Below are 12,402 nucleotides of genomic sequence, written 5' to 3' on the forward strand. Positions count from 1 at the left end.
AAAGTGATATTTTAAAGCTCATCAGATCAGGTAACCTCCCTGCTTTACGTTTTCTAAAACTGCCACATTGCACTGGATCCAACTTGCGTTTTCTATTACAAATCGCCCTAAATATCTAGACGTCTGTAGGTCTGGATCGGAGCTTTAGTTGGTACGTAGGGCGTTTACATCCTTTCATTTGTAACTTTTTACACGTCACAAGTTGTAATCACTGGAAAGTGGGGATTTTGCTATATAGTCATAATTTATGATTACTAAGTGCTTCCACTGTACCGAGTCCTTTGGCAATTATCTCATTAATTGTCACCCTGTATTAATCAAGTTTTGAGGTTTTCTATTCTGTATTTTAAGATGCTTTGACATCTTGGAGGCTTGCAAATTCTGGAGAGACTGTCTCTCCCAGGGCTATAGCTAATTTCTAGAGATAGCAAACAACTTGCCTTCAGCACGTCCTTCATATGCAAACCAACCCAGTAAGAGCCCACATCCCTAACCATTTCCTCTACCCAATTGTCACGCGCCAAGCCAATGTGTCCCCTGCCCTGAGTCACCCCAGGGCCAAGTACTGGACAACTAGAGACCACATCCAGAGTCCGGGCCTGCCACAGTTATTCAAAAAATCCAACCCTAAGTCTGCTCAAGCTTGCCCTCCCCACCTTGCCAATTCCTTCTCCTGGAAACCACCATCAGGTCTCTGGACCTTGCTTTCTCCTTGTCCTTGCTGCTTCCTCTCTCATGTGGCCCTGCGTAGTGTGGTGTGCCCCCTCCTCTGGGGAACGCCAAGGAATGAACTCTTCTTTCAAGACAGTATTTTCCATGTCTGCCGTCTTACCAGACCTTACAACATAATCTTGGGGACGTTTCACAAAACCCCAAAACCCTATGAAATAGGTGAGACGGGTATTATTAGATAGCAGTCACACAGCTGAAGGATCAAGGAGTCAGTATCTGATTGGACAATCCAACTGCAGAACCAATACGCTTAGTACTGTAATCCGTCCTCATTTAATTTGTCTTCATATGTGTCATCAAATACCCAAAAGAGGTTTAACCGGGGGTTTCCCTATCATAGTACTCAGTCGAGAATTTCATAGAAACCTCCTGCTATAAACTACTTGTTCATTGTTCATTGCAAAGCTCACCCCCTTTTAACTTTCCCATTTCAATCTGGTTTGGCCTTCCAGTCTCTAAATGGATATACTGGTCCCTAGCAATGCCTTACAGATGAATGAAATCTCCCCCACCAAACTGTAGACAGGCATAGATTCACACAAAAATCAGACCTCTGTAGTTATTTCTCTGATTCCCTAGCCCTTAAGTTCATGTATTCACCCACAAATATTGAACCAGGAAGCCAACTTACAGAAGAGAAAGATCACGGCCCCGTTCTCTAGGACTCCGGATACCTAGAGGGGGGGGAGTCAGCCCTGCAAAAATAAAAAGTTTATCCTTTTCCCAAGGGCAGGATTTGTTACATGTTATTAAGAATATATAATGCCTCGCTTCATCCTATCTCTGCCTCTCTTCTTGCCCTGCCTTTTCTCCTCCCACCCGGAATCTCACGTTCTTTCCTGCTTTCCTTTCTTCTCCAGTAACTCCTTGCATCTCAAGTAATCCTTCGTGGGCTGATTCAGCCTTTGGCAACAGCCCACCTGCACCTCCTGAGAAGCCCTAGAACCAGCAGATGCGTGAGTCGGCTGTGTCACCCGTGTGCCCGGCAGCCAAGCAGCGTGGCTTGTACGGCAGCCTGACCCATCCCCACGGCTCCCATCCTTGGTGTTCACGAGACAGACCCTGTCATTGAAGAAATTCATAAGCCCAGCCTTAGTTCTCAGCTTTGCACAGATTAAAGCGCTAAAAAAGTCTTTCCGGGCTGTTGATAGTGGACAGGAGCATCTCGGAGTTTAGAGGATTATGTACAATGTGTATACAGAAAACCCAGGTCTTAAGGAAAGACGTGTGTCATGAAAACTGGTGGGTGATCCCAAAATAAGTTGTTTGGCTGCTCGCTGAGGCCTTGCCTCTCCTCCCAGCATCATGACCCCTCCCAGCCGGAAGCTCACTGGAGAGTGTGCTGCTGGTCCCTGCATTATCGATGTCTGCATTCTGGGAAGGAGAGGCCACGTACTTTCACTCTATTAAAACTTAGAAAACATAGGTGGCATAACTAGTGACGAGTACTCTTTCTTCCTGAGGTACGATGCTCTAATTAAAAACTTTAGACCTAAGGTGTATGTGGTTCTCTTTTTACAGGGGGCAGGGGATGGGCGGTATTTATTTATATTACGGTATTCATCATAGTATAGTATATAGTAGTACAGTATTTATTTGTGCCCAGCTTTTATAACTGAGAACAGGTAGCACACTTTTGTGCCCTTCAGCAACGAACACAATGGTATAAGTTTAAAGCTTATTTTTGAATTACACTTCATTGCAACAGCTGTTCAGAGCCCAGGCTAATTTTACAAAAGGATGTGAGAAGGAATGCAGTAAAGCAAATGCACGTAGCAACTATTAAATTATGATACGAGGGCAGAAGCCACATAATAAGGGGTGGCTTTTGTCAGGGGGAGCAGAAAGAAAGCCTCTTGACAGGCCCAAGGAAAGCCTGAGATTTTCAATTCTTAACCAAAGGAAATGCCTCCGTACTCCAGACTGACAGGCTGGGCTCTAAGAATGCCTTATCACCAGGTCCCCTCCGGATACGGTGATGGTGCCACTTTATGTTGTGATCATAAAGCCACAGATGGATTTTATAAGAATCTGTCTTATTACTTTTTAGGATCTCTACGTGTTTTTCCCAGTTTTTGCATTTTTACAATAAGATACTTGGGTAATAAGCGTGGAGTAGGACAGGGACGATTTTGCTCGTGGCGCAGTAGGAAGAAATTCTGATTTGCCAGCTGGAGAGCGAGAGCGCGCAACTCAAGGGCCAGGAGTATTTCCAAGGTGGATCACCGGAGGAGAAAGCGCTCCACCTTCTCGCCAAGGCCTAGGAGTGCTCTGCCTGGGATGGGACTGTAGCTCGGCCACGTGGAGAGGGGGCTGCCGAGCGGTGGACGCGCACACGGGGTCAGAATCCCGGCGTGGGAAACCTAGTTGAGCTCTCCAGGGCGGGGTTTGGCAACTTCTGCGTTGGCATCCGGCATCCGGGGAAGGAAGGTGCGAGTCAGTTTCCAATTTGCTGCGGTCCCGAGCTCCCTCTCGTGCCCTCCCCTCCCGCCCGCACGCAGGGAAGCCGCCGAGAGGGGCGCAGCTTTCCCGGGCAGGCGCCGTGTCGGGAGAGAGAGGAGCGGGGGACTTGGCGGCCCGACACGCGCGGCTCCCGGCGCGAGTGGGCGGCGCGGCTGGGGCTACGGTGTGCGCCCGCGCCCAGCGCCCGCCGCGTGGCGCGCGGTCCGCCAGCTCGCTCTGCGCCGGCCCAGCGGAGAGCTGCGGTCAGTGATGGAGCTGCTGCCATGACAACCGCGGCGGTCTGGGCCCGCGCGTGTTGGAGCTGCTCCCGGGAGGCCGGTGGCGCGGAGGCCGGGGGCGGCCGCTGAGCGTGGCGTCCGCGCGTCCCCGCGCCGCGCGCCGCGTCCCCGGAGAGGCGGGCGCGGCGTCCGCCAGCTCCCCGTGGGCCCCGAGCCTGCGCCGCCGGCGCTCCGCGGGCCGGGCTGGCCGCCAGTCGCCGCGCGGGCTGCGGCGAGGACGCCAGGCACCCACCGCACAGGAGGATCCTCGGGCTCGGCGGCGGCTGCGGGTCCCCGCGGTGGAACTTTTTACCGCCTTTGCGTTCCAGATTGGAGACTCGGGCTGGTTTCTAAATACAACTGTACATATGTGTGATCTAATAAAACATTCTCTCCTCTCCTTGAAGCGGCAGCTTTTTATGACATCTCCTTTATGTCAGAGACACTTGCCTGGCTTCTTTGGGTTATAAACTTTTGATGCCAGACCTCGGCAGGACGTGCCCAACTGAATGTTAAAGTAGCATCTCGGAGAGAGGCAGAGAAAGAGCAATCTGTGACCTTCATCCCTGCACCTTCCTCCTTCCTCTCCCTCCTCGGCCGCCTCCCTCCTCCCCAGGGGAGCGTCGAGAAAGCTCTTTTTGGATGCAGGAGGGGGCTTCTGGTTCTGCCAGGCTGGAAAGCTGAGGCAGGATTTGAGGAAGAATCATTAGAGTCGGGAGAGCCTGGACTCCGCTTCTGCTTCCCCCTCTCTGCTTCTGGCTGGTTCCAGCCCTTTCCTCCCTCCCCACGCGGCTGCCTGAGACCCGCCGGTGTGCGGGGCGGGGGACGAGGACCGAGCGGCTGCCGGAGTTCTGGGAAGTTGTGGCCGTCGAGGATGGGGGTCTGTGGGTACCTGTTCCTGCCCTGGAAGTGCCTCGTGGTCGTGTCTCTCAGGCTGCTGTTCCTTGTACCCACAGGAGTGCCCGTGCGCAGCGGAGATGCCACCTTCCCCAAAGCGATGGACAACGTGACGGTCCGGCAGGGGGAGAGCGCCACCCTCAGGTAGGGAGCTGTTCTTCGGCGGGGGCCTGAGCCCCTCTGATGTGATTCCGTGGGAAGGGGCGAGCGAGAGAACCGGAGACTTGCGTGGGGGATTGGAGCGTGGGAGAGGGCCTTTTGCAGGCCCAAGAGGTGCCCACTTGGCGTTCTGTGGCAGCTAGCACCCATTCTCCTGGACAGCTTTGTCATTTGCTGTGGCTTTTCTGGTTCCGGATCTTAGGAGTGAGCCCTGAGTCCATGCTTGGGGCTCCATGTATCTGTGAGGCCATGACGTGGCTAGACTCACTTTTGCCTTGGCCCCGGGATGAGAGCCCTGGCATTGAAATATACTGGGGGTTTTTAGCCCAAGATCACTGGTACCCTGGTGGCTGTCTTACAGTCCGGAAGGTATGTGATGAGGCAGGGTAGTCCTCCCAATGGGCTGGCTGGTCTCTGTCAGAGAGATACCTGAAATTTCAGGCTCTGGAATTGCTGTTGCTGGGCCGTGTGGCCTTTTATGAGTTTGCTTAAGAGGCAGCCATCCTCGCCAACCCGGTGTGGTGCTCCTGGGGCCCCAATTATAAATTATGAGGGCAGTTTTATCTTTGCAGGCTCAGGCCAGGGAGAGGAAACATGTAGCTTTTATGCAACAACACTCCTATGTGAAAAGTACAGTGCGGAAAGCTTTTTGTTTTACCTTAATGAGTTACAGAGAATCACTTACATGCTCCAGGCGGAGGGGTGGAGCTTCTTGGAATATGAACCTTTGGGGACCAGGCCTGCTGCGGCAGAGACTTTAATAAAAATGCAGCCACCACTTTCCACCAGCTCAGCAGATATCATCTTTTATCCCTTTAATGAGGCAGTTCTGGTCCTCGGAGACCGATTCAGGGACATCCCAGCTTAACTCTGCTCACCGTGTACACAGAGTGAATGCATTTGCCCTGTCTGTGACTTTGATGGTTACGGTGGAAATAAAACATCGTGCCCCGGATTCTGCAACCAAGAAGCCTGGCTTCTCCAAGGAATGCATGAGGGTGGGGCTGCCTTCCTGTTCGTCCCTTGACTTCCTTGGTTGAACCCTCTCCATCTGGACAAGCCTCTCCCTGGGGAAGGAAAGAAAGGCTCCTGCCTCCTGCGCTTCCTAGCTAAGCCCAGGCATTAGGGTTGATTCTTGCCACTTGGAAGGTGGTCTTCAGTTGAGTCTTCTTTTGAGCTTGAGGACAAGAGCCTTGTCTGTCTGCTGGTGCATGGGGGACCCAGGAGGAGAGAGAAAACAGAGGATGGAGACAGACCTCCTCTCTAGACAGCAGGAGGGAATCCCTCTGGGCACGTGGGCACCCCTCAGCCGGTCCCAGACTAGAGGGAACGTAAAATGCCTACTTCCTTGCCTTAGAGAAATCCTGGGGGTCCATGCCCTGAGAGGCACATGTGCAGAGGGCCAGTCTGCTCAAAGAGAGGAGTAGCAGCCTGGCTGCAGTGCATGTTAACTAAGGAAATGTGGGGAAATGGTGGTAGGTGTGAAGGGATTTTGATGCTGCCACGCACCTCTCTTCATCCTCCAAACTATTACCAGGGACAGAGAGGCCCAGCATTGAATAAGGCCTCAGTGCTGAACTTTCCAAAATCCCCTGTCCTCTTCTTGCCTCTGAAAGTTAAACCAGAAACTTAAAAACTGGAGCTTTCTGCTGTACGGGGTGCAATAAGATAGTTCCACCAGCAGAGGGCCAGCTTTGAGCTGCCTTTTTTTTTATTAGCTGCTGGCCTGTTTTCACGGTCTTCAGTTCTCATGTGTAGCAGCTGGGCTTCATAATGGGAATGGGAATAAAAAAGGGAAAGCTGAATAGTTGCTTTTTTGTGCTCTGTGGAGAAAAAAAAGAGCCTTACGTATTTGAGGATAACTGTTATCTGTTACCTGACGGCATGCTTTATTTTTTAAAAAGTAAGCGCGTCTTATGTTGATTTTGCCTCTCAACTTCTGTATAGTTTGCCCTGAAATAGAGAAATTCAGTGCATTGTTCCCGTTTTGATCCTTCTTTATCCTCTTTCTTTTACCTCTCATGTTCTCTTTTATTACGTTTTGCTTTGTTTTCATCAGATACCTCCATTTTGTATATGTTTCCATGCTGTTCATTCTCAGTCTTTCTGCCTTTGCTTTCATCGCTTAATTCTTACTATTTCCTGATTTTTAAGGTCACAGTGTTTCTTAAAATAACATAACTAGCTCCTGCAGATCTCTGGGGGTCTCCATCTCTCCCCTTCTGTTTTCCCTGCCCCTTTGGTTTCCTGGTTCCACAGCTGTGTGCCCGTCTCAATGAAAACCTTGTTCGTCAGGACTCAGAGGGGGCGTCCGCTGCTTCCCGTCTCTGGAAGTCCATGACCTCAACCCCAGAGAGATGTATCATTTTGGGTTCTTCTTTTGCTTCTAAAAACTGTAAGCCTTAACGGTGGCCACTCTTTAGTCTCCTGAAAGGTACACGCTTGGGCATTCAGCGTTCGGGAGTTCAGTGTCCTGAATGCATCAAACGTTCAGAAGGCATTGAAAAAACTGAATGATCCCCAGGCTCGTCAGCCACAGAAAGTCTTTTCAAATGTGGCTGCCCTGGATCCAAGTATCCCAGGCCTGTTTCGAAATCTTGAATGAAGTCACATAGGAGGCCAGAGACCAACTAGGAGAAGCAAAAGAACGGAGGAAGCTGGGTCCTCCTTTGAAATTCACAGTGAGACATTGCCCGGCTTAGGGAAGGATGATCTCCTTCCTTGGAGACATGATTTGTGGTGCTAGGTCCTTGACTGCACTGAGGGATGCTGGGAAGTGAGGTGCCAGAGACGACACTGAAGTTTTGAATGTGGATGAAACTCATTTTATGTAAATGAGGCAATATTATCTTCCTCATAACTACACGGGGCTACTTGAAAAGTAGAAATAATTACGTGACTCTGGAATTATTTGCCTTCTTGGAAGAGAGATGATATGGAAAATGAAGGTGATATTCACAGTGTCTGAATTATAGCTCCTATGAATCGGATTTGAATTCGTTATTCTAAATGGGCCCTCTTGGCCAGAATCATTTCATGACAGTTATCTGCTGTTGGGTTAAAAATGTTCTGTGCCTTTCCGTTAGATTAGATATGACAAGTATCTAGAAGTCCTGTGTCTGAATCATTGCCCACGTCAGGAAAGGAGCCCGGAATGTTCAGTGTGGTCAGCTGGTGTCTATTAGGCTATTTCAGTTACATGACGATCTCACCAGATGTGTTTTCTTCCTGGACCTCAATCTTCTCTAAATGGGCTTCGGTTCCTCGGTGGGACCACATCGTGCGTTTCCACGAGCATTCTGAGGGGGGTGCAGTAGCATGGAGGTGAGAGTTGTTGCTCTAATTGTTCCACTAAATGGGAAAAGTTTCCACCAGCAACCTGGGTGGGTTTTTTTTTCCTTTTAATTTTTTTTTAGTATGGCAGGATAATCAGTTTTGCTGATCCAGGTTTGCTGATCTGGGATTATACTTAGGAGCTCTGTTCTAAAATACCCTTGCATTTTCATTTGGAATTGTGAGCTAATCCCTTTGGAACCAAGTATTTGAGGGTTAACTACTACCAAGGAAGAAGCTGAGCAGCAGGGGTAGTCAGGCTCCCAGGGGTGGCGTCCTGTCATTGGCCTGGGTGTTTTTCTGTCTTTTACACTCACCATCGGCAGCTTTTCTTTTTGTGTAAATTAGAAATTTCAGACTAGCCGCCAGGTTATTCCAAACAAGGCCACAGCATGTGCATTTCGGCGTTTAAGTTGCCTAACCTGAATACGGACTTGCATTAGTGCAAAGGCTTCGCTCTTGGCCTGGGAAGATGGAGACACGGACACCGAACCAAGCGCAAGTCCTTGCGGGGCCCCTCCAGCTGCACTGTTAACCCGGGCTGCACTGGAGTTACCTGAGATGCTTTTTAGACGTTCCAGTCAGGATCCCAGACCAATGAAAGCAAAATGTCTGGAGTTGGGCATAGGTGTGGACGTATTAAAGATCTCTTCCACTATTTCTCATGCTAAGAACCACTGCCCCAGAGTCCTTTCCTGACCCAGAGCATCTGAGCTGGTCTCCAGTGGCCCTGCCCACACTTACGTGTCCCCTACTTGCGTGCGTGGACCTTACCACTCACAGCTGCTGTAGTGCCCGGGAAAGAACAACGGGCTCAGGGGCCTGAATACTCACCTGGGTCTGATTCTTACTCCATCCCTCACTAGCTACATGATTTCGAGCACTTCACTTCCTTTGTGTACACTTGGGAACAGTATCTGCTCCGTCTGTGGCATCTGGGAGATGAGTGGATGGCATTATTCTGCTGGCTGTAAAGCAAAACACACGTGCAGGTTGTTACAGGAGCTAAAGAGAACCCCAGTGACAACCCGTAATACTCTCCATTCTTTCCAGTTTCCTCTCTCATCCCCACTCCCCCCGCCCCCATACGGACCTTTAGAATTCTCAGTCCTTTCCCAGTTCCATTCAGCATCCCGCTTCCTGCTCTGGTCAGGATTCACCCTCATCTGAGTCCCGGTAACCCCTGCTGTAGATCTTTGTTCTGACGGGTACGCACTGTGGACTTGTGACCTACGAGTGGGCGTGGTTGGACTGTGAGTTTCTGGGGGTCGGCGGCCACGTCCTAGGTGTTGGGTACAGACATCATCATGCCTACTGAGGATTCAGATAATAAGCCTTGGCTGAATGCTTTCATCCATCAGAAAGGGGCTCAGTCTCTTATAATGGAGTTACCTCTGCAGTGACGAAGTGCTTACAGCTACAGGGTTTCATTTTCTTCAAAATACGGTGCCGGCCATTGAGGCAGGTGGTCGGTTAGAGCCCTTGGAGGCCTGAGGGGCTCGAATTCTGCTGAAGTCACTTGTCACGGGGAACAGTTGAGTCCACCGGCGGTCCCCATCTGATCTGAAACTGTGCAGAAGGTTTCACCATCCCTGAGGGCACGGCAGGAGTGGGGCGGCAGAGCCAAGGGAGTCTTCTTAGCGGCAGCGGTGGAACGGACTTGGAAGTGAGGGCGTTCCTGCGGAGACCTGCCTCCTGTAGACGAGAGGAGACACAGAGCAGGGAACGAGTGGGGCAGACCGGGAAGTTGGCGTGTCCTGGGTTGGGAACGGCGGGGGTCAGCAGGCCTGACTGGCTCGACTGACACTGTCAAGTCCCTGACTGGTAGGGATGTGTTTGCCTCCCCTGCACACATGCCACCGCCACGTGCCGGAGCCAGGGATGGGAGGAGGAGTTTTAAAGCAGTCAGGATACATGCTCAGTGACTTTCTGCATTGCTCTAGACCAGCGGTCCCCAGCCTGTTTGGCACCAGGGACCAGTTTCATGGAAGACAATTATTCCACAGACTCGGGGGGCGGGGGGGCGATGATTTCGGGATGATTCAAGCACACTACATTTACTGTGTACTTTATTTCTATTATTATTACATGGTGATCTATAATGAACTAATTATACAACTCGCCATACATACTGCAGACAGGAGGCGGAGCTCAGGCGGTAATGCGGGCGATGGGGAGCGGCTGTGGATACAGATGAAGCTTCCCTCGCTCGCCCGCCGCTCACCTCCTGCCATGCGGCCCGGTTCCTAACGGGCCATGGACCCGTACCTGTCTGTGGTCTGGAGGTTGTGGACCCCTGCTCTAGGCAACTTAACAGCCCTTATGTAAGCCCTTTTGTTCAGTTTTTGGCCTTCGGGTTCAGTTTAGTCCTGTCATTCTAAAAAGGGGCCGTGCCCTTGGTCTTCCTACTGTGCTAACTGTAAAGCTGCCTCTGGCGGTGTGTGTGGGGGCGGGGGGATTGGAATGAGCGGGACTGAGCAGCACGTGTCCCAGACCTGATGGGGTCCAGCGGTGAGATGCAGCGGACAGGAGGCGCCACCTAGGTCCCACCTGACCTTCCCAAGGGAGGACTTTTAATGTTGTTGTTAATGGGAAGCATCTTCACAGTCCTGAGGTAAGAAGAGGGAATTATGGAGTGACACGCTTAGGGCTGGCAGAAATGTGCGTTGCCCGTTAACTTAGGAACCAAGTGTTGACCTTTCTTGAATTTTTTTTTTTTTTTTTCAGTCTGCTCAAGACAGCCCCAGACTATCTCAGGTTCATTCATTTATTTATTATTTTCCCTGCAGGAAGATGCGTTTGCTGATGTTGGGTCCAGATGAGTTGGGGAGGAAGGTGGCATGGCTGTGGGGGGAGGCTGCCCGCTAAGTCCCTCCCCACCCCCAGCAATGACACCTTCCTGGAACTTCTGGTACCACCTGGTGCATCTTTTTTAAGATGTGAAAACTGAAGTTGTGATGTTTCTGCAGCTCAGCACTTACCCTGCCTCTGTCTGTGTGCCATTTCCTTGGTAGAGAAGGTTAGAGAAAGGAGGTGTTTGAGCCTGGTGCCACTTTTCCTACCGGATCACACCACAGACCCTTCAATAAAATCTGCGGGGCGGCGGGATTGGGGCAGAGGTTAAAACACATAAACTCTATCATCCGTGATTGACTGTGTGTCAGGTTCCAGGACAGTTACTTATTGTTTCATGTAATTTTCAGAATGTTATGGTCCTGTCAGGGAGGAAGGCATTTTCTTCTGCCCTTCCAGGGTCTTCTGGCTGGTCTAAGGATTAAATTTAACTGAGATAGATGAACAGGGTGAAATCAAACAGAAGTTTAATAACTTGTGCATATGGAAGAGACCCAGGAGAACTGAATAAGTCAACAAAATGGCCAAAACCCTCACCCTAAATACCGTCTTCAGCTGAAGAGAAAAGAGGGTGTTGGGGGGTAGGGGTTTGGGACGTCTAAGTGGAGGGACGCAATTCACATGGAGATGGAAAAGCAAATGTTTGGTAAATAAATGTTTGCTGGGCCAGGCAGATATTGACACAGAATGGGCGCTGATCTCTGGGAGTTTCCCCACCACACCTGGCAGACACCTCTTGTGATGCTCTATCCCTGTAACAGGCCCTCTATCTGTAGATTCTTCAGGCGGTTTGGCAGAATGGCAGAGTTTCTTCCTGAGTCTCTTGGGCCTTGACTGTTTTCAGCTTGACATAATCCACATGCCAGAAACATTGTGGGGTGGCGAATTTTGTTCCCATATGATCCCCAGCTAATAGACTAGGAGACTGAGGTTTAGAAAGTTAGGACGCTTGCCTTTTGATCACATGGTTATTATGTGTCAGAGTCTGCATTTGTCCTTAGAATGCCTGTTTTTCTTCTTCCGAGTTTTGTAGTACCCCCTCCCAGATAGAGAGTACAGAGAAAGTTTCCATGAGCTGCAAGCAGAAAAAACAAACGCCCCCCTCTCTATTCCTGGGACCTGTATTTGAGCAAAGGTCAGGAAATCCGCAGTGGGTTGAGGGCTGTAGCTGTCTGCTGTCCTGCCCTGAGCAGTGCTTCACTCCCCTCACTTGCACGCCAGCAAATGCTGCTCTGTCTCTTGGGGCCAGAAATCATGCACCTGCGAACCTCGAACAAAGTGAAGCCTCAGGGGGGTCCTGCCCACTGTGTGCGCTGTCGGAAGATCACAGTGCCCCTAGCTTTGACCCTGTCCTAAATGCTGCGCCCTCCGGGTGTGTGCGTGACCTCTCACAGCACGTGCAATATCTCCAAGGACCCTGCAGACAAGACAAAACCAGCAGGTAAATGATGACAAGGACACTAGCGCCAAAACGTTTCTCCGAGAGCTGTAAGGAATCCAGTGATCCGCATGGAAGGATGGAAAGATGAGAAGCCATGTGTTTTTAAATCCTAAAATCCAAGTCATTTCGTAATCCCCTCTCCCCATCTTTATGCTTATGTTTTAGTTTAAACTGTCAAGCTTGTGGCAACAGCGGGCACAGACCCTCTTGCTTACCTTGCGGTTGCCTCCTACTCTACAGGAAGCTGCCTGACCCCTTGTGGCTTCC

The 12,402-nt window shown here is 50.7% G+C and overlaps 1 protein-coding gene across 4 annotated transcripts in view; it reads left to right on the top strand.

Moving 5' to 3' along the window:
- Window positions 1-12,402, top strand: part of OPCML (opioid binding protein/cell adhesion molecule like) — a 1,073,563-nt gene that overhangs the window by 572,458 nt on the left and 488,703 nt on the right. For 2 of the 4 annotated variants that reach the window (XM_065882987.1, XM_065882988.1), the window contains exon 1: window positions 4,327-4,493. In XM_065882987.1, coding sequence (XP_065739059.1) covers window positions 4,327-4,493 — 167 coding nt within the window. Of the gene's footprint in view, window positions 1-4,326; window positions 4,494-12,402 lie in introns of those variants that run through there. The other 2 variants (XM_065882990.1, XM_065882991.1) reach the window with 2 other exon arrangements.

This window comes from Phocoena phocoena, chromosome 8 (genome assembly GCF_963924675.1).
Source record: "Phocoena phocoena chromosome 8, mPhoPho1.1, whole genome shotgun sequence".
Lineage (NCBI taxonomy): Eukaryota > Metazoa > Chordata > Mammalia > Artiodactyla > Phocoenidae > Phocoena > Phocoena phocoena.